This window comes from Pelodiscus sinensis, chromosome 2, assembly GCF_052426305.1.
Source record: "Pelodiscus sinensis isolate ZL-2025 chromosome 2, ASM5242630v1, whole genome shotgun sequence".
NCBI lineage: Eukaryota > Metazoa > Chordata > Testudines > Trionychidae > Pelodiscus > Pelodiscus sinensis.
In genome coordinates, this window is record NC_143053.1 from 73,466,223 (window position 1) to 73,491,052 (window position 24,830).

The 24,830-nt window shown below is 41.7% G+C and overlaps 1 protein-coding gene across 3 annotated transcripts in view; it reads left to right on the plus strand.

Moving 5' to 3' along the window:
• CCDC178 (coiled-coil domain containing 178) overlaps positions 1-24,830 on the plus strand; it is a 382,168-nt gene that overhangs the window by 17,404 nt on the left and 339,934 nt on the right. For all 3 annotated transcript variants that reach the window (XM_089776273.1, XM_089776275.1, XM_089776274.1), the window contains exons 2-4: positions 6,933-7,005; positions 10,611-10,750; positions 15,072-15,106. In XM_089776273.1, coding sequence (XP_089632399.1) covers positions 10,625-10,750; positions 15,072-15,106 — 161 coding nt within the window. In that variant the 5' untranslated portion in view covers positions 6,933-7,005; positions 10,611-10,624. The remainder of the gene's footprint in view (positions 1-6,932; positions 7,006-10,610; positions 10,751-15,071; positions 15,107-24,830) is intronic.

A 24,830-nucleotide genomic window follows, 5' to 3' on the forward strand; every position in this document is an offset into this window, starting at 1 on the left:
GGACTCAGGGCCACTGCTGCATACCTACCTCTCGACAGGTCCAAGATTATTGAAGACCTAGGAAATATACTACTCACTGCTCCCAGAACATCCATACTTACATACCTGAAGCTCCTGGGGCACATCTCGGCCGCCACCTACATCGTTCCATATTCACGACTCCACTTATGGTGCCTTCAGCATTGGATACTCACAATTTACAAGCCAGGCATCCACAGTACTTGCAAGTTTGTGATTGTCTCCAGGCACATGAGGGATTCCCTTGTATGGTGTCTTGATCCGAACAATACATTGGCGAGCGTCCCCTTTCATGCTCAGAGACTATTGGTCCAGATTACTGCAGACGCATCCCTGGTTAGCTGGGAAGCGCATATGCAGCATCTCCAGGTCCAGGGACTATGGTCACATCACGAGTCCTTCCTCCATGTAAACTTTTTGGAGTTGCGGGCAGTCTAAGGGGCACACTAACATGTGTAGTTTAGAATCTGGATCTTTAACACTGTATGTTCCTCAAGAAAAATTTCAATCTATGTTGAATATGTTTCTTAAGCTTCAAGTTCTTAGATAGCTCTTATATTTTCAGTCCACAGGGGACCATCAGGATCATCTAGTATGACCTCTTTCACATTGCCAGCCATAGAACCTTACCCTCCCACTCTTGTTATAGACCCCTAACCTCTAATAGAGTTACTGAAGTCCCCAAATCTTGATTTAAAGTTACAGAGAATCCACCACTTATTCTAGTTCAAACCAGCAAATGACTCTTTGCCTCATACTTCAGAGTAATTTGACAAGTTGTCAGATTTTGTCTGACTGCTAGGTCAAGTGGTTTATTTGTACATGTAATTCCCGTTCTCAGACTCGACGCTGAGCAGAGCATTGTTGCCTTTTAGACAACTTGGATATTCAAATGTCTCTGCTTCCTATGCTTGTTTATTATCTGTGGCAGACAAAACCAGAGTGTACAGGTAGAAGTGTCCTCTTCATTACATTCTGAAAGTCATTCCTTGATTAAAGATCCCTCTCTTCAGAATCTGTGTACAGAACAACTGATCCATTTTTCTTGGAGTTGAGCCAAACGTTCTTGTTTGTTCCCTCCAGGTTCCTTTATCCCAGTGTTTAACAGTTTTATTTGCTCACGGAACCTTTTTAAACTCCAAAGAATTTTGCAGAACCCCTAATAACAGTCTTATATATGTAGCTGAAAAAGTAGATCACAAATAAGTAAGGATAATAATAAACAAATGCTAAGCAAGGTCATGAAATCAACATTTAGTTTAATTGCACATATTTTTAAAAAATCACATTTATTATGTACAAAAAATAGAGCTAAAAAACTAATACGCATTATATTGGCAGTTTTCAAGGCGAAGAGTGGTTTTTCTTCTTTTCTTGGCAAATTCTTTTTATATTTGTAATACCTAAGTAGTATTGTTATGTATTGTAGATATGTAGATTAATCTATCATAGTCAATTTGTATTTGTCACAGCTAAATTTTTAAATACAAGAAATCGTGACTATACTGAAGTAAAGAATTCGCGAGAGCACTACCTGTGCACTCCTATACAAGCAACTGGTTAGACAGCTAAAACTTCAACTTTGTCCAATGTGGCACTAGTATATTCGTATTCAGTCACCCACATGATCCACGCTCTCTGAGAGTGAGTATGGGGATTTATGGTGGTATATAACAGGTGATCTCACTACTGACTGACTGCATGTGCAGTGCTTAGTAGTGACATCATCATCCCCACTCTCTGGCTAAGCTGGCATTACACAGGGACACTTATCGTGGCAAACACAAATGAATATTGTTTTCAATAAAATTCATAAATGCTTAAACATTTTTTAAAATAAAATGTTATTTAGCTCTAATTTATCCCTAAATGGCTTCTGAGAACCCAGTAAGAAGTGGAAATGTTGGTAATGCTTCTAGACCAATGGTCCCCAACGCAGTGCCCGCAGGTGCCATGGCGCCTGCCGGGACACTTATGTGTGCCCGTGGAATGATCTGGGCCAGCCCCACCCCTGGGCGTGTGGCACGTGTGCAGCCACACCCCCGGACACACGGCGCATGCACGGCCCCGCCCCTAGGTGCCTGGCAGCCCTGAAAGGTTGGGGACCACTGTTCCAGACAATATTGACCTATGATTGAGCAAATTCTCTGGTTTGGCACTGATCCCAAAGGTGCCAGGCTAGAGCAGTTCAACCTGTAGTTTATTTGTAGTTTATGGAAATAATCCTGGAAGAACCCTTTTTTTTTGTGCTATAGGATGTATTAATATTTTTTTTTTCAATGAACTGGAGACTTGCTTCATTCAATGCACAAAAGGCATTTCTGTCTCAGTTGAGTGAACATTTTTCCCTTTAATAAATCCTAGACTCTACTAAAAACTATGAAGAGTTTTAAATTCAGTTAAATGCTGAAATTTAAAATAAAGCACTCAAGTCAGGAAATACTCATATTAACGAATGACAGTTGTATTAACTTTACACCTTTTTTGTATGCTTTACTTAGACATTCTTTAATTTCATGATCACGTATTTGATTTTGGTCAAGCTTTCTGTCTCCTTCACAATGCAGGTTGGATGATGCATAATGAATGAGGCAGGGATATGTTGTGAATGTTTTCCTTAATTTTGGCCAAATTCTTTTTACATGTACCAGATAGAGAGTTACACTATCTGCCAGACCAGTACACTCTGGTCCACTGGAGGTGCAAATGTCCTTAGTTAAATCAGTGTAAGACAGAAAGGGAATGTTGTATACAAATGAGCATTTTTTGAGTTTTTCTACTTGCAACTTTACCATTCTTTTAACGTGTGTGTGTGTGTGTGTGTGTGTGTGTGTGTGTGTGTGTGTGTGTGTGTGTAATACATTATCAAGAATTGTAGAGCCTTTGTGTGGGTGGCATTTATAATGAAAAGTGTTCATGTGAATGATGATTATGTGGCTAGCAATTGCAATTACTAAAATTCTAATTTCTTTAATTTTAAACTTTTTTTAAAAAATTACTTTAAATTTTGCTCAAGTGTGTAAAATGATGCTCTGGTTCTTAACTATGAATTTCTGGTCCTTTCATTTGTGATGTTGTAGTAATAAAATTGATGTTTTTAATAGCTATTCTGACAAATTATTATTTCTGTTACAGTAGCTTAAAGTACCAACAAAGTAATTAAAAAAGTTGAATATGTGCATTGCAGCTTCAGACATATTTAATGAGGTGTGAAATAGAATATAGAAGCATTAGCGCATTGTATACCTGATGAAGCTAAGCATCCACATTGGTTTTCCATTACTTTTTCTTCTTTTGTGGAGTAACATGCAGTGATTTCAGAAAGGTATATTGTCGTATTAGCTGCAATGTAGGGTTTTGTCTTCATGGGTCACTACAATAAATATTGAAATACAAATCACCTTGAGTCTTCACAAATCATTTAGAGTATGTCTAGACAACATGCCTCTGCCGACAGAGGCATGTAAATTAGACATACCGACATAGTCAATAAAGCGGGGATTTAAATATCCCCTGCTTCATTAGAATAAAAATGGCTGCTGTGTTGTGCCAACTCAGCTGTTTGGTGGCACAAAGTGTCAGTCAAGAGGGGGATCAGTCAGCAAGGAAAGCCTTTCTAAAAGGAAACGTCCACACTACTTGTTTTTGTGCAAAAACCCCTACTGCAAAAACGGATCAGAAGAGAGTAGGCAAATGAAGTGCACTTCAAGCATTTCAGCCCTTCTCTCCTATCCAGACAATCAAGTCTAATATAGTGAGAGGTTATTGAAAACCCATTTCACCATATGTGAAGTTGTTAGTGATCTCAAAATGTCAGCCACTTACCCCAGATCAATATTCAGCTTAAATCTTACTCAAATATCACACTGTCTGAGAAGTTCTGGAATCACTGCTGGTCGTCCCACTGCTCCATGAAGATCCAGAACCACCAGTCAGAACTGGTGTCTAGTCATCAGAAGTGGCAGTGCAAGGTATACAAGGAAGGGCAGCAGGAGGTGCTTGGAGGCAGGTCTGGCTCCATGGCTGGAGTGCTATGGTGTCCACAAGGACAACCAGAGCAGGCAGTGAAAAGGCTTTGCTGTCCCTCAAGGAGGTAGGCAAAGGAGAGGAGCCTGAGACATGGCTGTACAGGGAGTCCCTTTAAGCTTGAGCCTCAGGAAGCAGCTCCAGAAAGTGAGTGTAATCCTGATGTCCTGCCTGAAATGCTTCCAGGTGACCTTGAATGTGATTCAGAGTTGAATGAATGTAGATGCTCTATTTTGAAATAGCTCAGTGCTATTTAAGAACATACAAGAACAGCCGTACTGGGTCAGACCAAAGGTCCTTCTAGCCCAGTATCCTGTCTACTGACAATGGCCAGCACCAGGTGCTCCAGAGAGGGTGGACTGAAGACAATGATCAAGCGATTTGTCTCCTGCCATCTCTCTCCAGCCTCTGACAAACAGAGGCCAAGGACACCATTTTATCCCCTGGCTAATAGCCTTTTATGGACCTAACCTCCATGAAATTATCTAGCTTCTCTTTAAACTCTATTATAGTCCTAGCCTTCACCGCCTCCTCTGGCAAGGAGTTCCACAGGTTGACTACACACTGTGTGAAGAAGAACTTTCTTTTATTCATTTTAAACCTGCTACCCATTAATTTCAATAGTGCATCTACACAGCAAATGACCATTTCAAAACAAGCTATTTTGGAATTTTTATTCTGAAATAGCGTTTTCTGAAATAAGCAAGCATGCAGTGTAGACATACCCTAAGAGATTTGAATGTCCTCAGCCCATAGTTCAAGATGTTCCTTTTTGTTGTAAATCCATAGTCCAACAAATTAGAGCAAGAAGGAAGCAGAATGGAAGTGTATTTTATATCCTTTGCCATGCATGTGGCAGTTTACTGTCCCAAACAAAGACAGTAACTGGCCCAAGATGGATTCCAGAGTCACATGCCTTTTCGTACTTTGTTGTCTCACAACAGCAGCAATTCTTTCTGAGGCCTCCATAGGAAAGGCTGAGTGGGTGGGGTGAATTTTCTCAGTAGCATATTATGGCCATGTCTATTCGAGGAAAATATTTCAAAATTGCTAAAAACTACAGGGAAGCCTCAAAATTAGCCTGATGCAGGCTCCGTTATTGAGGGTGCGCTACCTCGAACTTAGAGCCCAAGGAAGAACTGGGGAGTAATTAGTTCCAATTACTCTGGGGAGTAATAATTTCAAAATAGTAGCCCTGGAGCACCCACACTACCATTATTTTGAAATAACTATTTCGGAATTAGCTTTACTCCTGATGAAAAGCAAGAGTACAGATTTCAAATTCTGCGGCCCGTTAGTTTGAAATAATGGGCTTGGTAATGTTGATGCTCTGCTTATCAATTCAACTGGGAGGGGGGTTACCTTGAAATAAAGCCTTAGTGTATATCTGGGCAAAGAGAGGGGTGTATTGCTAATTGACCATCGACACATGGCTATCTAGCACTGATGTAAATCAATCTGGAAAATGTTGCCCATGAATGAAACACATGTTGGAGATACAAAACCATAGCCAACATTCATAGCTTAAGATACAAAGATGATACATGCTTATAAATAGTATAATCCTACACGATAGATTATAACTTTTTCATTGACATCTTACATGGTACACTTTGTATAAAAATTGTTGCAATAGTATAACAGCAGTATAAAATACACAAATGATCATTTTTCTTGTAGGCAGAAAAACAGCATCAGTCTTGCAAGGTGTGGTATGGGAATATTTATCATTGCGGTCATTTTCCAATAAGTTTTTGGCAGACTAACACATGGATCTACGTATCTATTCCATTATTTATATTGCTATGCTCTGTATGTGCAGAAAGTCTGCAAGAGAGCAACTAAAGGTGTTTGAGGCTGGAACTCAGTTGCATAATGTTGTCCAGTTTTTAACCTACTTGGCCCACATTACCTGGGGAATTCAAGACTTATCTCTCCTATTGCTGTCTTCTGACTCTTCTTTTCCTAAAGTTCCAGAGATTTCTTCTACTTCTGTATAGTACAACTAAAAGACTTCCTGGAATTACTCAGGTCCTTCAGGTCGGGGGGCTTGAGGTGTGTGTATGTGGTGGGGGCAGGGGAAGTGCAGAAGTCATGGCAGGTGTTTGTGCATGTAAGGGGCTCAGGGCAGGAGGCTGGGGTTGGGAAGGGATAGGAGTCAGGGTTGGAGGATTAGGAGGGGCTCAGGGCAGAGTGTGGGAATGCAGGAGTCAGGGCATGGGATTAGGAGGTGGGGTTCTCAGGGCAGGGGCACAGGTCAATGTATTAATTGAAAGGGTTACAAAATATTGAAATACGTTACTTTGGTAATTAAAATTATTTTTAATGTTTGGTTTTTAAAGGGCATATATTTACTTTAGTAACATTTAATTGTAAACTTGAATGAGATTAAATAAGTAGTTTTTTCTCTGTCTTCTATCCATACACACAACAACTCTTCAGTTATTACTGACTTTACACATTTAGGGGCTATTATCAACTGTCTTTGTTTTCGGTTGAATTTATATTATAGGTCATGCATTTTAGTTTCTCAAAACTGTACAGTCCTTGATAATTTTTGCTATGACTGTCTGAAAAATAGCATGCACAGTTTAGAATGTTAGGCCATGTAAATGAAGAAATAACAATGTGGTTTTATCCACATTTTTATAACTATTTAATAACAAAATTATGTTAATTAAAATGATTTAATATGATGCTTCATAATTTATCATCAGCTGTCTCACACATGCTTTTCTATTCATAGAAGATTTGAACATAAAATCAGAATCTCTTGGTTTTTACCAACATTATGGCTAGTTAATATGAATGAAATAAATTTTGTACTGATGAAATAAATGAATTTGTTTTGTTTTTAATAAATAATGTATCATTTATTTTAAAATTAGGCTGCAAGGAATAGTGCTTGAAACGCAATCACTTTTCTCCTCTTCTAAGGATGGTAGTCAGCCATCATCATAAGTAAGTTATGATGTTCTTAAAGACTTTATAGTGTACAATTTTCAGTTAGTTCAGACTTTTAAAGTCTTCAAACAATATTTAAGTAATTACTTTATTTTTATGCGGTTTTTTTTGTTTGGTTCTCCTTCTCTCCACAGTGACAGAGTGCTTAAATTCAAGCCATTACCTACTCTGGGCTCTTCTTCCTGTGACGTAAGAGTCCAGTTCTCCTGTCTGGAAAAAACTGAAATTGATTAGATTTGAAAATATGTCTTTTTAAATTAAATCTTATATTCTGCAGAAAATGATGAGTGAGGCCCTTTTCACCAACATACATTTCTTCCTTGTCATCAGTAAATGGATTTGTGAAGTCCTGTTTGTAACCCATGGTAATAATCTATTGAGAATAAAATAGAGCAGTTAGGGGGTAATTTTTTTATCTAATACAATTCCTGAATTTTAGAATCTGATTTATTTAAAATAAGAAAATGTGAGTTTGATCAGTTACAGCTAGTGATTTAAAGAAAATGCAATACTTACAGCAATATTAATGTGGCCATATCTTTCATGCTTTTGAAAATATATTTTAAAAATATACAGTTTTAACAATAAAATTGGGAATACAAAATTTTATACCATTGAACTAAATTTGAAATAATGTTGTTCTAGGACTTAAATCTGGCACTTCCTGGTATTTTTTTAATTTTCATTGTGCGGTCTTTGAGCCAGATGATGTTGTTTAGGTCCTGGCCCACATTAGGCATGTTGTAGAACTGCAAATTGTGTCTCAGAGCACAGAGGGAGAGAAACGGCTGTGTTACTGGCTAGAAGACTGCAGCAAAGGTATAGCTAGCTTGCTTGCTCCAGATATAGTCATCCATGTCTCCTTCCAGAGGAGGCAGTATGGGATGTTTTTTGTAGACAGTTATTATGCCAACATTTTCTCCATAGTGTCATTTCCATTCTGATAATGTCCTTCACCACACATTTTGATTTTAAAAACTCCTTGGTTTTTATCTGGAATGGGTTAAAGTAATTGGAAAAGTCCATCTAGATTGTTGTTTTATTTGATGCCATGAGATTAAGTAAAACTTTCTCCAAGAGATTTTTATAAATGGCTGAAGGATACCATGGTCATTTTTAAATCTTAATATGAATTATTATCTGAATCTTAAGAGCATGAAAATGTATATGTAGTCAGTCTCAGGCATATCACTGATAAGTACCTAGCCTTACCTTAGTTTATATCCAGGAGTTCTGAATGACAGCCACATGGCATTCTCTGTATTTTCTTCAAAACTCTCTTGTTTGGATTCAACATCTTGGCATGATTCTTAGCTTCTTCAGTAGTGACTTTTGGGGTCAGATTCTGATATCTTTACTTAAGTTGTAAAATACATTATTCATCAGGTAGTTATAATACTGCTGCAGATGAGTTAGGTGGCACAGTCTGCTTTATTTATCAGGTAACAGAATTGAGTGGGAAACCGTATAGTTTTTAATGAGTTTGCTTAAAATGGTTTATGCCTGAGATAGTTTGTGTTCTAAAATAAAAAGTATTATTCTATGCTTTCATTCCTCCAAAAATTTAAAGTGTACACTGGCTAGTGCCAAATGTAGTATATGCAGAACTGTTAAGCAAATCCACCAGAGTTATTTTTTCACCTTTTCTGTTCCACTCTGGGCCTTTCTAGAGCAGAAGCGGGCACTCATTTACTGTTACTTGTCATTTTCATGATTATCCACTAACGGCTAGAAATAAACCATCAAAGTCACTTCACTTGTGATGAGCTGTAGATGGAGTAAATTGCTTTTTGGCCTCAGACCCCTTTGTCCTGTGTTATTTGTTTTTGTAGTTCTTTGAGTGCTTGTTCATGTGCATTCAAATCAGGTGTGGATGCACAGGAGCAGGAAGATTTTTGCCTAGCAGCAATGGTTGTCAGCCTAGGTGCCCCCACAGTGGCACCAATATGGCCCTTGGTATATAGCCTTACTGATCTGCCAACTCCCCAGTTCCTTCTTACTGTCTGGTGACTGTAACTGGTACGTCTCATTTTTGCTATTGCAGTGTTTCTCAAAGCGGCTCACTTTGAGGAAATCTATGCTATCAGCAAGCTCTTCCAGCAGTAGTTAGCACATGTATTTTCCACAGTTTGTAATTCGTGTTAATTAGTTGTCAATAGTTTTTACTAGTTGGGGGAAATCCAGTTTCTTTCCATGGCACTGTCAAAAGGCATGGGTCCAGTGTTGACACCTATTCTGCTTCTTGGGCCTGACCACTTCAGCAGTTCCATCTCTAATGCTGGCACTTTTGGGTCTAGATACCCACATGCATGCCAAACAGTGCTTCCATGGGACCTCAGCATAGTCCTAGCAAAGCCAACATGCCCTCCATTTGAATTGCTAGCCAAATGTTCTTTATTTTATTTCACTTATAAGGTAGCTTTCCTCATGGCTATAACCTCTGCCAGGAGAGTATCCGAACTCAGGGCCTTAAAATCAAAACCTCCCTACACCATGTCTTTAAGGGCAAGGTGCAGTCAACACCTCACCTGCATTTCTCCCTAAGGTGGTCTGTCAGTTCCACATCAATCATGACATAGTCCTTCCAGTATTCTACCCTAACCTGCATTCTGGGTCTCAGGAACAAAGTCTCCACACCCTGGACTTATGCAAGGGCATTGGTTTGTTATGCTGAGAGAACTAGACTTTTCAGAAAATCGGTCCAGTTATATGTAGCTATTGCAGTTAGGATGAAGGGCCATCCTGTGTCATCTCAGTGGATCTCCTCCTGGATAGTAACCTGTATCCACAAATACTATAGTATTGCACAAGTTACTGCACTAGCAATACCAGTGCATTCTACTAGGGCACAGGCTTCATCCACACCGTTTCTTGCTCACGTCCCAGCTTAGGTGATATTTAGGACAGTGATGTGGTCATCCATCCACATGTTCACTGAACATTATGCAGTCACCCAGCAGGCCAGCGATGATGCAGTGTTTTGGTGGGCAGTGCTCCAGTCAGTTTGTGGCTCTGAACCCATCTCATAAAGCTTAGACTTGTGAATCACCTGATTGGAACAAACACTTGAAGAAAAAACAATTACTCACCTCTTGTAACTGTTGTTCTTCGAGATGTGTTGTTCATGTCCATTCCAATTCTCACTCTCCTATATCTCTGTCAGAATACCAGCAAGAAGGAACCGGAGAGGAGTGGGTTATATCGAATGCTATATCCGCATCACTCCAGGGGGGCTTAGGCTAACCCAACGATTGCCTCTAGGCAAAAATCTTCAGGCTCTAGTGCATGTACACCTCATTGGAATGAATGTGAACAGCACATCTCAAAGAGCAACAGTTACAAAAGAGGAGTAACTTTTTTTTTTCCCCCTTCTCTCCATTTTTCTCTACTGTCATGGGTTCTCCTTTCACCTTTTATATTATTTTTAATCCTCTGCCAACTTCCACTTGCTATTATAAATGACAGTGGATTAGTACTTTGTGCAAAATGCATTCACATTGTTAGCGCTAGTTTTCCTGATCTTAAAACCAAGATTTATTGCTTGAAAATTAACTAAAAATTGCTGACATGTGTATGACTTTCTATGTGCTTTTTTTTTTCAGGTAAGACTAAAAAGATGCACTTAGGTTACCCCACCAGGCAACGTAGTTGTGCTTTAGTAAATACTCCATCTCCATGTGTTAACAAAGCTATTCACCACATTCAAGATCTGGAAGTAAAGATAGAAAACTACTTTCAGCAGGTACTATATGACTAAAAATTGTCAAATCTCAGTAGAATATTGGATCTGTATAGTTAACAAGATTGTATGTCTGAAAAAGATTACCGTTTTATAAAAAAGGAGAATTGTAGTATACTTTCTCTAAATCATTGTCAAGCTAGTTATTTATTAGTCAAGACATCTGTTTAACTATGTACAGTCCTGGAGGGTCAAACTAACTCATCAAAATTATTCTGTCTTCTGTCTGTTTCACACGTAATCATCCAGAGGCACATAGAGAGGAGATCTTGATTTTCCTAAGACAAATTGTCTCAGGCCTGATCTCCACTGGGAGTTTAGGTTGAACTTAGCCATATTAGGTTGATTTTCTAAACAATGAGTCCATACCAGCAAGCCAGTTGAAGAGCCATTAAAATGGAAAATTGAAGTTTTGGACTCTGGGAGGTGTCCCACAGTGACTGCTCTGACCATGACTTGCAATTCTACTGCTCTGCAGAGTAACAGACAAGTCCACTGAAATTTGAATTTTATTTCCTGTGTGGCCAGCTTGGTGAGCAGACCTCAGGGCAGGTGGCACACCTGAGCAGCATACCTGACCATGAGTTCCATAAGTTCCCAGGTTGCAGCCAACACCAGCATGGAGTGTGTAGAAGATCCTGGATCTCATTGCTGTGTGGGGAGAGGAATCTGTTCTTGCAGAACTACGAACCAGCAATAATAATGCTGAAATCTATGCCAAGATGGCAAAGGGCATAGAGAAGAAACAATATGCAAGAGATTCCCAGCAGTGCTGAATGAAAATAAAGGAGCTGAAGTCGTCATAACATGGCCTCCTGAGATATGTCCTTATTCTAGTGGACATTGGATATGCTCTGGACATACACCAGCATTAGGTGTATGATTGAAAATATCTTTTTCATAATGCTTTCATGCTCAACAGGATCCACAATGGCTTCCAGGCTTATTCTGCTAAGGCATCTGCGCAGATAACCTAGGGATAAAGAGTGCAAAAAGACAGTTTGCCATTGTTCTCAAGCCGGAGGAAGGGGGAGAAGTAAGGGAGGAAATAAGTGCATTATGGGACACTGGTAATATGTACCCAGAACCACCCATTGCACAGTTTTGGTCCCAGTGTGCAATAGAAGCATAACCCATATTCCAAAGGAGAGTAGGCACTGTGGGATAGCTACCCAGAATGCATCACTCTCAGTCGATGGTAGCCACCCTACTGGGGATACACTATTTTTGAACTACGTTAAATCCTTGTGTACAGTCGGGACACGCACCTTTGACTTTACAAAATTGGGTGCTAAAAAGTCAAGTTTAATAAATTTGATGTTATCTCGTACTGTGGACATGGCCAAAGTATATTGCACGGCATTCAAAAACTTTGACACTAAATCAGCTAGGAACATATGTTGATTGGGCACCAGTATATCATTATTAATAAGTGATTTTGTTTTCTAGCAACATTTAATAGTTCTTGGTTTTAAAAATAAAGGGCAATGTTTCTTTATTCTTTTGTCAACTCAGAGGCATGGGTTGATAACACTGACTCTAAGGTTACGGCTACACTGCAAGCTTATTTCGAAAAAGACCATCCACATGCAAAAAGCACAACAAAATATCGATGTGCTATTTCGAAAGAGAGTGTCCACACTGATTGGACGCTATCTTGCATTTAAGGCCACACAGAACCAGTTCAGGCAGGACATTAGGTCAACAGTTGCTTCCAGGTGCTGTTACCTAAGGCTATCTGAGATGCGTGCTTAAAGGAACCCCCCTGGACAGCTGTTCCTCAGCTTCTTCTGCTTGCTTGCCTATCTCTTTGAGGGACAGCAAAGTTTTTGCACTGCATGCTCTGGTTGCCCTACTTCAGGACACCACAGCACTCCTTGCCTTGGTGCTGGAGCTGCCTCTCAGCATGCAATGGCCTCACACAGCCATGCTGCAGTTTCTGCAGCAGTTTTTGCAGGCTGCCTTCAGGGTCCTGCATGAGCTCGACTCTGAGCTCATACTTGAAAACCTCTGCGTGTGTGCAGAAGCAATGTCCTTGCAACCGTACCCCACGGTGGAGCTATAGTTCTGGAGGCTGGACACCAGTTGCGACTGGTGGGACTGGCTGGTGATGGAACAGTGAGATGACCAGCAATGGTGCCAAAACTTCTCTATAAGGAAGGAGACGTTCATGGAGCTGCATGCCTGGCTTGCCTCTGCCCTCTGATGATGGGACACTCAGGTGCGAACCGCCATTCCCCTGAGAAGTGGATCGCCATTGCCATCTGGAAGCTCACAACACCAGACAGTTACCAGTCTGTGGACAACCAGTTTGGCACGGGCAAGACAACTGTCGGGGCCCTCCTCATGGAGGTAAGGCACTCTTGGGCTGCAATCTCTGAGGTGGGGGGGAGGAGAGAATACTGGAAAGCTAGCTCCTAGGGAAAGGGAGGGCTGGAGGTGTGGGAGGTGGGCTTTGGGTATGTGGGGAGAAACCCTGCTCACAAGGGGTTTTGCAGTCCTACTGTCACACGGCCCTGCAGGAGGTGGCAGGCTTCATGGGGTGGCTGCAGGGGTGTTTGGGGGGGAGTAGGAGGGAGAGGGTTTGGGGACCTCCCAAGGGCTCTTGCACCCCCTCTGATTCTCTGTTTTGTGTCTTTGTTTGTTTCCTTCTGCAGGTGGTGAGGACCATAAACACCATCCTGCCACACAGGATCATCTGCCTAGAAGACCTGGATCCCATCATGGCTGGATATGCCACCCTGGGCTTCCCCAACTACAGGGGGAAGAGCAGGGGTGATAGATGGAACCCACATCCCCATCTGTGCCCCCAACCACCATGCAGCACAGTATATAAACAGAAAAGGATATTTTTTTATGGTTCTGCAGGGCCTGGTCAAGCACTGTGGATAATTTACAGACATTTTCTGAAGGCTGGCACATTCTTACCCTAGCATAACTTCAGGAATGGGGACGTGAAGATGCCGTTTTGCATCATGGGGGACATGGCTTATGAAGCTGTACACAGGCCACCTGGATCCAAGCAGGGACCGTTTCAATGTCTGCCTGGCCACGGCCCACATCCAGGCAGAAAGTGCCTTCGGGTACTTGAAGGCGTGGTTGAGATGCCTCCTGACACGCCTCAGTGTGGGGGAGCACAACATCCCCGAAGTAATCTCTGCATGCTGTGTTCTCCACAACACCATGGAGAGAAAGGAGGAGGCCTTCCTTCTGGGGTTGGGAGCAGAGGCCAGCCAGGAGGGACAGGCCTTCAAGCAGACACGCACAGCTGCCATCCGCCTGGTCCATCAGCTGGCGGTGCGCATCTGGGAGGCCTTGAGGGAGAGTTTCTCTGAAGGACCCAAGTAACTCTCCGCAGGGCCTCCCCACTAGAGGTCTGTGCCTTGCCCCTTTCTGCCTTTACCACAAAACCCCCTCCTTTCCCCACAACAACCCCCCTTCCCTGCAGACAAAATAAAAAAAAACCCTTTAGTTTTGAAAAAAATAACTGCTTTTTTAATTGGGATAAAAGTAACTGGGGAGGAGGGGGGCTGAGAACCTATACATGAGGGGGGTGAAAACCTTGGCGGGGGAAAGAGAGGCTCAGAGCTGGGGCTGAGACTGGCACATGGTTCAGATGGTAGTTCCACCTTGTGTCTGGGGACCTCGGTGACCTTGGGAGTGGAGAGGTCTTGGAAGAACAGGAGGATAGGGAGGAGTGGGGGCTGGAGTGGGCTCAGGCATGGGAGGGGAAGCAGGGGCTGGCATGGGAGGGGGAGGGAGGCTGAAATGGGAGCGGGAGCAGGGATGAAAGCAGGGACTTGGGCTGGTGCCAGGTTGGCCATCATTTTTTCCCAAATAGTAGTGAATTAAGTTAAAGGGAGAACCAACCCTGCCTCCTTCATATTTATGAAGAAAGTGGAGAAATTGTTTGTAAAGATACACTACAAAATAGGATAATAAATAATGTAAAATAAATAAAATGACATCTCTTTTTTTTGTATTGACAAAGATCATTTTGAATATTAACATTATTTATTTATAATTTCTGGCACTGTAAATATTAGCTACTGCTAGAGGGTTTTTTCAAGACTTTTACTTATCATTGGTTATCACTTATTGTATTTATCTAAAAGGATATTAAAGAGTCCATATAAATTTGGGATCTGCACATTTCCGAAGACACATTAGCTGTACTTATTTTTAAAGCAGGTAAAAACAAATTCATGTTTATAAAAGGAGTACATCAATGTACATAATGTAAAGTTTACTGAGCTTTTGCATTTATATTAGAAAATACGTATGATCAAATTGCCTTAGTGAAATTTATCTTTTATGTTTGCAGTGTGATCATACGCTAGAGAAGAAAAGAATTCCACGGTAAGAATTATGCTTAATATTTGTTTTAATGACAGATCATTGTTGAGACGTTAGTCTGCCTAAAAAACCACACTATAGGAACTTCAGCACTTTACACATTTTCCACCCTGCTTTGAATGAATCTGTAATTAGAATACTGTTTTTAAATAGCCTTTTCAGAACTTTATGTCTCAGTGGATTGATAATGGTATATGGAGCATTTGTCCTAATTGAACATTTGATGTCTTTGGGATTTTTTTAGATGCTCGTCACTTCTGAAAACCAGGCTGCTTAGTTAGGTGCTAAAATATGAAGTAGCTTTACTTTAGATTCACATTTTGTGAAATCTTGGCCTTGAAGTATTAAGTGTGAAGGACAAACTAATTATGATTAACCATACTTCATTGCAATGCTCTGTAATATTTGTAAACTTCCTTTGATTTATATTGAATTTTATAAGAGATCAGTTGCCACAGATTCTGTTTAACTACACAAGAAGCCCCACAAAAGGGGTCAGATAATACCAAAACTTGGGTAGAGGAAAAAGTCCTTTGAAATTGACACTGCTTGGTGACAGTTCATACTAAGGGGGCATAGACATTTGTAATCTCCTTCCTCTAATTTCTCATCCTATATAGCTTTAAACTTTATATAAAATAAATATATTTTGTACTTTCAGTATTATTTTTGACCTGGTTGTGTGAGTTTCAATATATTTTATCTTTTGTTGGCAGGGATGCTTTTAAGGTCAGGCAATCTTAATAATAGCAATCCCATCTATACACCTTTTTTTAGAACTGATTTTTTTCATTTTGTTAAATCTGTAACAGCAATAACCGATAAAAGAATGTGTTAGAAGATAGATTCTAATCTCTCCACGACAGTGTAAATCCAAAGTAATTCCATTGGATTTTTTCCAGATTTGTGCGAGTGTAAATGAGAATAGATCTTATTTGTATTCATTGGTTGATATCCAGTGTCTTCTCAGATTTGCGTATATGAATTTAACATTGACTTAATTACAGTCAGGACTAACTGTTATTTGCCAATGTACATCTAAAATGTTCTAGACATCACGCAGCAGAGTAAAAAAGCACGAGGCCTGCCTTGAAGAGTTTGTAACCTAATGAAATTAATTTAGGCCCCAGTCCTGCAAACTGGTTTCTCTGAGGAAAGGTACTACTGTGCAGACATGAATTTAGTTAGTATTGTGCCCTGTAGATGAGGGATCTATATACACGGAGCTGCTTTGCAAGATTGGGGCCTTCAGACAAATCAGTTAGGCTATGTCTACACAGCAGTGTTATTTAGGAATAACTAGTTTGCGTCTATACTATAAGCTGTTATTTAGACATAATGTCAAAATAATGTTGAGCTGGAGGACTTCTTATTCTGACTCCTGTAACCCTCATTTTATGAGGAGTACAGGAAGTCAGAGGAAGAGTGCTCTCCCTTGGACTTCGTGCTGTATACACAGCTCCAAAACCCGAAATAAGCTATTTTGACTTCAGCTACGTCAATTGCGTAACTTAAGTTGAGTTGCTTATTTTGGCTTTAGCCTTGCTGTGTAGACGTACCCTTACAGATGCAAGGAGAAAGACACAAGACTTCCCCAATAATATGTTGACTAAAGCTGAATTCCATTTTTGTTATTTAATCTGTTATTTAAGTCTGTTGATTATCATAGCCTATAATAGAGTATTTAATGCTTCTTTTTCTAAATTTTGATTGTATTTTTTTAAAATTATCTAACTTTTGCCATTTGAATAATTATTTTCTTTTTGTTTTGAAACTACGTTTAACTTTTGCTCTGTTTTGTAGTTTTTATTATATTTAACTTATTAATGTTAGTGGCATTAGTATTGGTATTTAATGTTTCTGTTTTTATTATTTCAACCCTTGCTTAATTTATTGCAGCCTTTGCTTTTAAAAGTGTCAATGATTTTTCATCCACAGCCTGTTTTCAAATATTTATCATTAATTTTAGCAATTAAGAAATAACAACTCCTACGTTCTGCTGATTTGCTGCCTCAAGAAGCTTTTAAAGATATATCTCAGGGAGTAGGTCCTTTTTTTTTCAATTTCTTTAGATTCAGGAATGCTCCATATGGTTGGGGAAGCAAGTATGGGAAACTGATTCTCTTCCTTTGATGAATCTGAAAGTTCTATTTGGACTTACTCTGGTGTTCTTAACTATCTTTGATCTTCTCCTTTTGACAGTTTCCTGGTTTCTCCAATATCGTTCTTTGGTTGATGTTCCAAATCCTATTTTTCTGTATCACTCTCTTTAGATTCTGGTGTCTCCTTCCAGATTCCCAAGATTCTACATGCATTCTAGCCTCCCCCAAAATCGTTACAGTTTCTTGTCCTCCCAGTGTTTCCTTCCCACTCATTCTTTCCTTCTTCTTCTCAAACTGCCAGTCTCTTTAGTTCCTTTCCCATCACTCCTCCTTTGTCCTGTCTTTCTTAAGGACCTCAACTCTCCATTATCTTCTTTGCTCACCCACTCATACTTTTATCCCCTCACTCATCTTCTCTCCACCTCTGGGGTCTTAATGTCTGAAGGTGTAGATATCTGGTGCTGTGACTGCAGCTGTTTTTTAATCATGTGTGTGTTTTTTCTCTGACTTCACTATTAGCTCCATGTTCACTCTTTTGTGTCTTTTTAATGCTTTCTTTTCACGTTGCAGTTAGACAAGAAGAGTGGGAGCTGAAAAGAGCTTAGGCAGGGAGCAGCACAGAGAAAACTCTAATGTTGACCCTCCATTTACCCAGTAGACTAGGTCAGTGGCTGGCCTAGTTTCTGCTTTACCCAGCTTCTGCTCCAGCTTTCCTCCCCTCCTCATTTCCTTGGTATCGATCCCACTTCCCACTGTCTCTGCAAGTTATATAGAGCAGATGGAAAGATATACTAACATATGTGGGAGAGCTGATGGCTGAAAAGTTGTACATATAGAACACAGCAGAGGGACATTTGTGGCTTCAGCAATTGGTTATAAGCACTATATGATTGTTCATAAGGCCCTAGATCCTAGAATCATGTGATTACATCAGAATTCCAGCTTTTGTTTAAAAAATAAGTTTATAACTTTCCTGGTTTTAAAGAAACCCTTGAAACTAGGTATTAAGTAACTGATGCAGAGATGTTTGCTCTGAGATGGAAGAGCAGCCATGTGCAACTCAGCAGGTTGTTAATGCCAAGACTCAGTGCTCTGGGGTGCCCATCAACAATATCCAAGCAAAGGACTCTGGCAGGAAGAGAAGAAGTTCCCCTCCCAGCACCCAAACAGATACAGACTGAGTGCTGAGGTAAGTATTGGTGGGTCCCTATGTTGCCGCCCTGAGACTAGGTCTATACTACATCCCTCTGTCGGCAGAGGGATGTAAATAAAGCACATCAAAAACAAATGAAGCGGGGATTTAAATATGCCCTCAAAAAACGAGGAGTACAGGATTTGTCGAAAAATCACCCCGCTGTCGGCGGAACCACATCTAAACCACGGTTTCAGTTTCAAAATGGCGCTTGTTCGAAACAGCGCCAGAGCATTATTAAGCAAATGAAGCACAGGATATTTAAATCGCCACTTCATTTGCGCTTTCAATGTGCTTTATTTACATCCCTCTGCCGACAGAGTGATGTAGTGTAGACATGGCCTGACTGTTTTATGGGTAGGAAAAGGGGAATCTTCTGCTTTCCTGTTCCAAAGAGGAGTGGAACCTATGTTGTTACTCTTGGAAAGGAAACAGGGCCTTGCTTTTGCCTTTCTGGGTGTGGATTTTTGCAACCACCACTCCAAGTGGAAGTTGGGAACTGTTGTGACTATTGAAATCAATACAGCAGAACCTCTAGAAGTCACTGCTGGCTGTTTAGGTATCTAACAATGTCCCTGCAAACAGTTATTTTCTTTTAAAACAGATCATAAGCCAATTTTTAAGTACTTAAACGTTATGGTGCTCAGTTATTCATCCTACCTTTATCTCTGACGTTACCATATACTATTAGAAAGTACAATATAAGCATACCATTTTCAAAATCTCACAAGACTAGAACGATACATTATCTTTTCTTTTTTGTATTTTCCTGTATAATAGCAATACTCTCTAGAGCTTTTCTGTTATGTTTTTATGAATATATTGTTTGCTTTTAAGCTGAATTATTCACTGTATTTGGTTTGTTGTGGATTAGTATAAAAGCAGCAGAATTTAACTTCTTTACATAAGCAAAGCTCGCTTCAGAAAGCATCCTACTCACATCTGTGTTTATCCAGCCTCCTCCACTTTATAACTAAAAGTGCTGTATAGACAGATAGTACTAAATTAATCTTGAAGTAGAGGCCAATGTATATTCCACTAAGGTATGTGCATGCTAAGGTCACTGGAGCTAGAGGCTTATGCCTAGCAGTATCTGTGGGGATGAGTTATTAGTGCCCCATAGCTGTTGCCCCTCCCTTGGCTATGTTAGGTGACAGCACCCTGACTCCTCTCAGTTCCTTCTTACTGACTGTGGCTGGAGTAGGAACTCAGTAGGAGTTTCTTCCTGGGCTGTGAATGGTCCCAAAAGGGAAATGTTCTCTGGTCACCTTTGCAACATGGGACATCCCTTCAATCAATCTCTTTGTGACAAGAGAAAACAGGAAGTGTTGACTGTTCTGCCCTGGAGGAGTCTCAATTTGGACTCCTTCTCTGAGGCCTTCTGCTGCTGGTGGTGGTCAATTCTTCTGTACATCTTTCCATCTATTCTAATCATTCTTCAAGTGAATTGAGACAAGATCATCCTGGTTGCTGTAAGATAGGGCTGGTTCTCAGATCCATTTGCTCTGTCAGTTCAGCTTCTCATATCACTTCCTCTCCATCCCAATATGCTCACACAGAAAAATGTCTGCAACCTCCATCTTGTGATCAGTTTTCTGCACCTTCCAGCATGGAAGTGTTAGGAGGCTGTCTGACAAGTCCTCCTCTACAGTGGGAAGTCTTCCAAAAGGATGACCTATGTAGAGAAAAAAGAGGTTTTTGGTATGGTCTTTGGCTCATGATACCCAACCAACAGGGACTTCCATCCAGGACATCTTGATTAACCTGTTATACCATCAGAACTTGTGCCTTTTACACAGTTTGCTGAGAGTGCTCTTGACATCGTCAGTATCAGTGTTCCGTAATGTCCTTACCTCCATTCAACGAAATTCTGTTTTTTTTTCTAATGCCATGGTGATGAGACTTTGAAAGGGGATTCTCTGGTTACATCCTACAAGTTTTCTCTTGTGGGACCTAAACATGGCTCTGATTGGAAAGCCCATTGCATCCTGGCCACTGCCATCTGCTCCTGCCCATGACTCAGAAAACTGCATTCGGGATAGCCATCATTTTGTAAGAAGAGTTGCAGACCCTAATGGCTGAACCACCTTACATTCAGTTTTCTGATTATAAGACCTTTTGTCCAAGCTGGTCTCTCAATTTCATCTGAACCAGGCAGTGTATTTTCCTCTTTTTCTCTAAGGCTCACTTGTCTCCAGAAGAAAAACACCTTCATTTTAAAAAATGGAACATGTTAATTTGTGTCCTAAAAACAATATTAATTTGTCAGTTTCTGTTTAATATGTAGCGAACCATTTTGAATGATAAAATTGTTACTGACGGGACAGTACATACAGAATTTCAAATATGAACAGCACTGAATAGTGAAGATACTTGGGTTATCAAAGTATTTAAGTTAGATGTTAAAGGCATTGGGATGTGTTGTAAAGGAAAAGATGTTTCAAGGCATTAATTATGAATGACAGAATTTTACTAGTAAATTTGTTTTCTCCTTCGAGTAGTGTCCCTGTGAGTGCTCCACTCAGGAGTTGGTGCCCCATCCCATGAGAGATGTAGGACAATAAATCAGAAAAGCAGACCTTGACCTCAGAGATTCTTATATGGATTCTTATATGGACCTCAGGATTCTTATATCCTTAGTGTTTGAAGTATTTTCTGTAACAGCTTTTAACTAGGGCTGTCAAGTGATGTGTGTTGACACCTGTGATTAATACAGGGCAGGATTAACATGTTATTTTTGTTAACACATTAATCACAGGCGTTAAACTGCGCTGCCCCTTTGAAGCGCTGCTCTGGTGCTTCAAAGGGGTAGCGCATTAGGAGCCTGGGATCAACTAGAGTCCCCAGCTGACCCTGGGGCTCTGTGCAGAGCTGTCCCTTTGAAGTGCTGGAGCAGCACTTCAAAGGAGCAGCACTGCATGGAGCCCGGGGTCAATGGGAACTCCAGCTGACACCGGAATCCTGAGGTGCTGCCTCTTTGAAATGCTACCTCTGAGTTTCAAAGGGGCAGCTGCACTGAGCCTGGGGTCAACTGAGAACTCCAACTGATATCGGGCTTCTACTGCACTGCCCCTTTGAAATGCCACCAAAATAGTTTCACAGTCCGACTTTTAATTGTGGAATTTTGACTAAATCTAAATGCTGATGGTGATAATTATATTTACTTGGAGCTACAAATGTTTTAATCAGATGCTTCTTCTTCGAGTGGTCCCCATGGGTGCTCCACTGTTGGTGTCGGGCTCGTCCCAGTGCCGCAGGTCGGAGATTTTCCCTAGCCGTAGTTGGCCGGACTGCGCATCTGTGGCCAGTGCCACGCGCTGTTCACGCCCTTTTCGTCTTGCGTGGTCTGGCTCCCTCCAGTTCCTCTCAAATGTCCTCGGTTGCAGGCAGATTGCAACATATCTGCTGGTTAACAATTAATTAGTTATAGTCCTTAGTGAGTTAATGTTAATTGTTTAAAAAAATTCTCTCAGTTATATAGTTAGATCTCTGTTCTTTAGTTTACAGAGGTAGATACTTAATCCTCAAAATCCCTGGTTCCCTGGGCTTTAAGAAATGCCATGCCCGCATCCAGTGGTCATGCCGCATGCATCTGCTGCCTCAGCGAAACGTATGTCCAGCAAAAGTGCATTCACTGCACGAAACTAATGGCCAGAGCTCAAAGAGACAGGGAGATGCGCCTAAAGATGATTTCCCTTGATAAGGCACTTCAATGACTCCCTCTCTGCGACCATCTTCCGAACCAATTAGGTCACATAAGCGGGCCGCTTCTACCCCCGGCTTTTACAGCCACCAAGAAAGTCAGGGCATCCCCTGCAAGATCTCTCCTGGCTGTATCTGAAAGCTGAACCAGCAAGGGAGATAAGCCCAGTACCGCCGTTGTTCTCCACAAGCCGGCAAAAAAGTCGGCCCCCAGCACCGAGGTCCCCGGCACCATCACTATCACCGGTGCAGAGGGGTGTCGACTAAGGCTCTCCGACACCGCAGTCTCCGGCATCATCATTAACATCACCACCTCCGGCGCCTGGACATTCTCCAAAACCTCGTGCTTCGGTGCCACCCGCTATGAGCTGTGGGACACCACGAACAGAGAATCCATGGTCTTCTGATCCTGCCTCGGCACTGAATACCTCGATGCTACCTACAGTGCAGCACGCCTCAGTGCCCTCCATAATGATGCGCACCATGACGCCTTACACAGGGCCACGCACCTCGGCATCTGCCAGAGCACCACGCACTTCTGTGCCCTCCTTGGCATCGCATACTTCAGAGCTGCCATTGATGTCACACACCTCAGCACCACCCACGGTGCCACGCATCTCAGCACTGTCCACAGTGTGGTCTTCCCGACCACATGGTCTGACCTCAGCTGTTTCGCAGGTGCCGCCGGCACCACGTGCAACCTCAGTGCCCACAAATGCAGCCCAGAAATCCATGACACGGCATATATCGGTTTTGCCTTCACCTACCTTCTACCCGGCACCATCCCCTTCACCACCAAGTCACCTATCGCTGGTCAGTCAATGATACTATAGTCCTCCAAGATGCACAACCTCTCTGGCCATTGAATCAAGGGGACACCCCTCAGGGCACTGGGAAAGGTGATCCCGATCCCCTTCAAAGAGATTTTACTATGGACCTTATTCACCGAATAGGTCCCTATGCTCACCTTGTCATCATCGCCATGGTAACAGGTTGTCTTCCTGTCATTCCTCGTCTGTTAGATCCCAGCATGACTGCGGCTCTCACCACAGGCCTCATTACTACTCCATACACTCTCACACATCATATGCACATTCACGCTCATCTTGAAGTTGTTGCTCACCTCAGAGCGTAATTCCCTTCTCTGGATCCCAACCAACGGATCGGCCTCCAATGCCGTCTGAACCAACCCGGGATACACAGGCTCAAATCTCCGAACCTGAGGAGGGACAACTATCTGACCCAGAGGAGCCTGAGCCAGAGACATCGCCAACCGATCAATCGTCCTCATCTCCAGACGAAGCTGTGTTCCCAGGGGATATGTCGCCCCCGGATGACCTAAAACACTTCCAGGAGTTGTTCAAACACATGACAGAGTTGCAGCAAGTACAATTAGCAGAAGTACAAACCAAACAGTATCGGCTGCTTAAAAACCTACAATCGCAACAAAGCACAAAAATCGCGATACCTATCAATGAAGCTTTTATGGAGTCTGCGGAGATCTGGCAGACGCTGAACTTGGTCCCTCCAACAAACAAGCGAGCAGACAAAAGATATTTTGTCCCCTCCAAAGGATTAGAATTTCTGTTTAATCATCCACAGCCAAATTTTCTGGTGGTCAGTGTTACTCAGCATAGGTCTAAGATGCCCCTATATAGAAATATAGCAGGTGACAAGGACACAAAGAAACTTGACATTTTCAGGAGGAAAGTGTACTCGTCTGCTACACTGCTCCTGCGCATAGCGAACTACTCCGCTTTGCTATCAAATCATAGTTTTGATAACTGTTCAAAGCTAACAGACTTACTCCAGCACCTCCCTGACTCCAAAAAGCCCATACTTACAGCAATTTTCCAAGAGGGCTACAATGCAGTGAGAGACGGACTGCAGATTGCAATGGACGTGGCTGATCCAGCAACTCGAGCTACAGCAACTGCAGTCGCCATGCGACGGTCGTCATGGCTTACCGCAGTGGCTGTTCCGAGGGAACTTCAGACCAAAGTAGAGGACCTTCCATTTGAGAAACGTAGACTCTTTGCTGAAAAGACGGACCAAGTCCTACATTCGGGTAAAGACTCCCGGACTATGCTACGTACTCTGGGCATGTATATCCCTCCTTACAGAAGGAAGAGATATTACCCTTACCAAAGATGGTATGATTTCCAGTACCATAGACAGCAATGACGTCCCTTTGACCAGCCAAGACAGAGACAACGGATGCAGTGTAAACACACCCAACCTTCTTGGATGACTACTCAACCGGGCCAGAAGCAGCAAATTTGACTCTTTGGTCGAGGTCTGCAAAACACCTGTCATTGTCATACCAACCATTCAGGACCATCCTCTATTCCATTACAGACTAGAGCCCTTTTACTACCAATGGGCCGAAATAACAATAGATCAATGGGTCCTGGAGGTTGTAAGGTCTAGTCTCGCGATCCCATTCATTGCCATTCCTCCTCCCTCTCCACCAACCCTGTCCTGCTTCAGGGACCAATCTCACGAAGAACTCCTGACACAAGAAGTGCACCATTTACTGGAAATAGGAGCTGTAGAGATGGTACCATTACAGTTCAAAGGAACAGGGTTTTATTCCCACTACTTTTTGATGCAAAAGAGAATAGGAGGGTGGAGGCCCATTTTTGATCTTCAAAGACTGAATCGATACCTTTGAAAACAACACTTCAAAATGGTTACTCTCACGTCCATAATCCCAACACTCCACAATGCA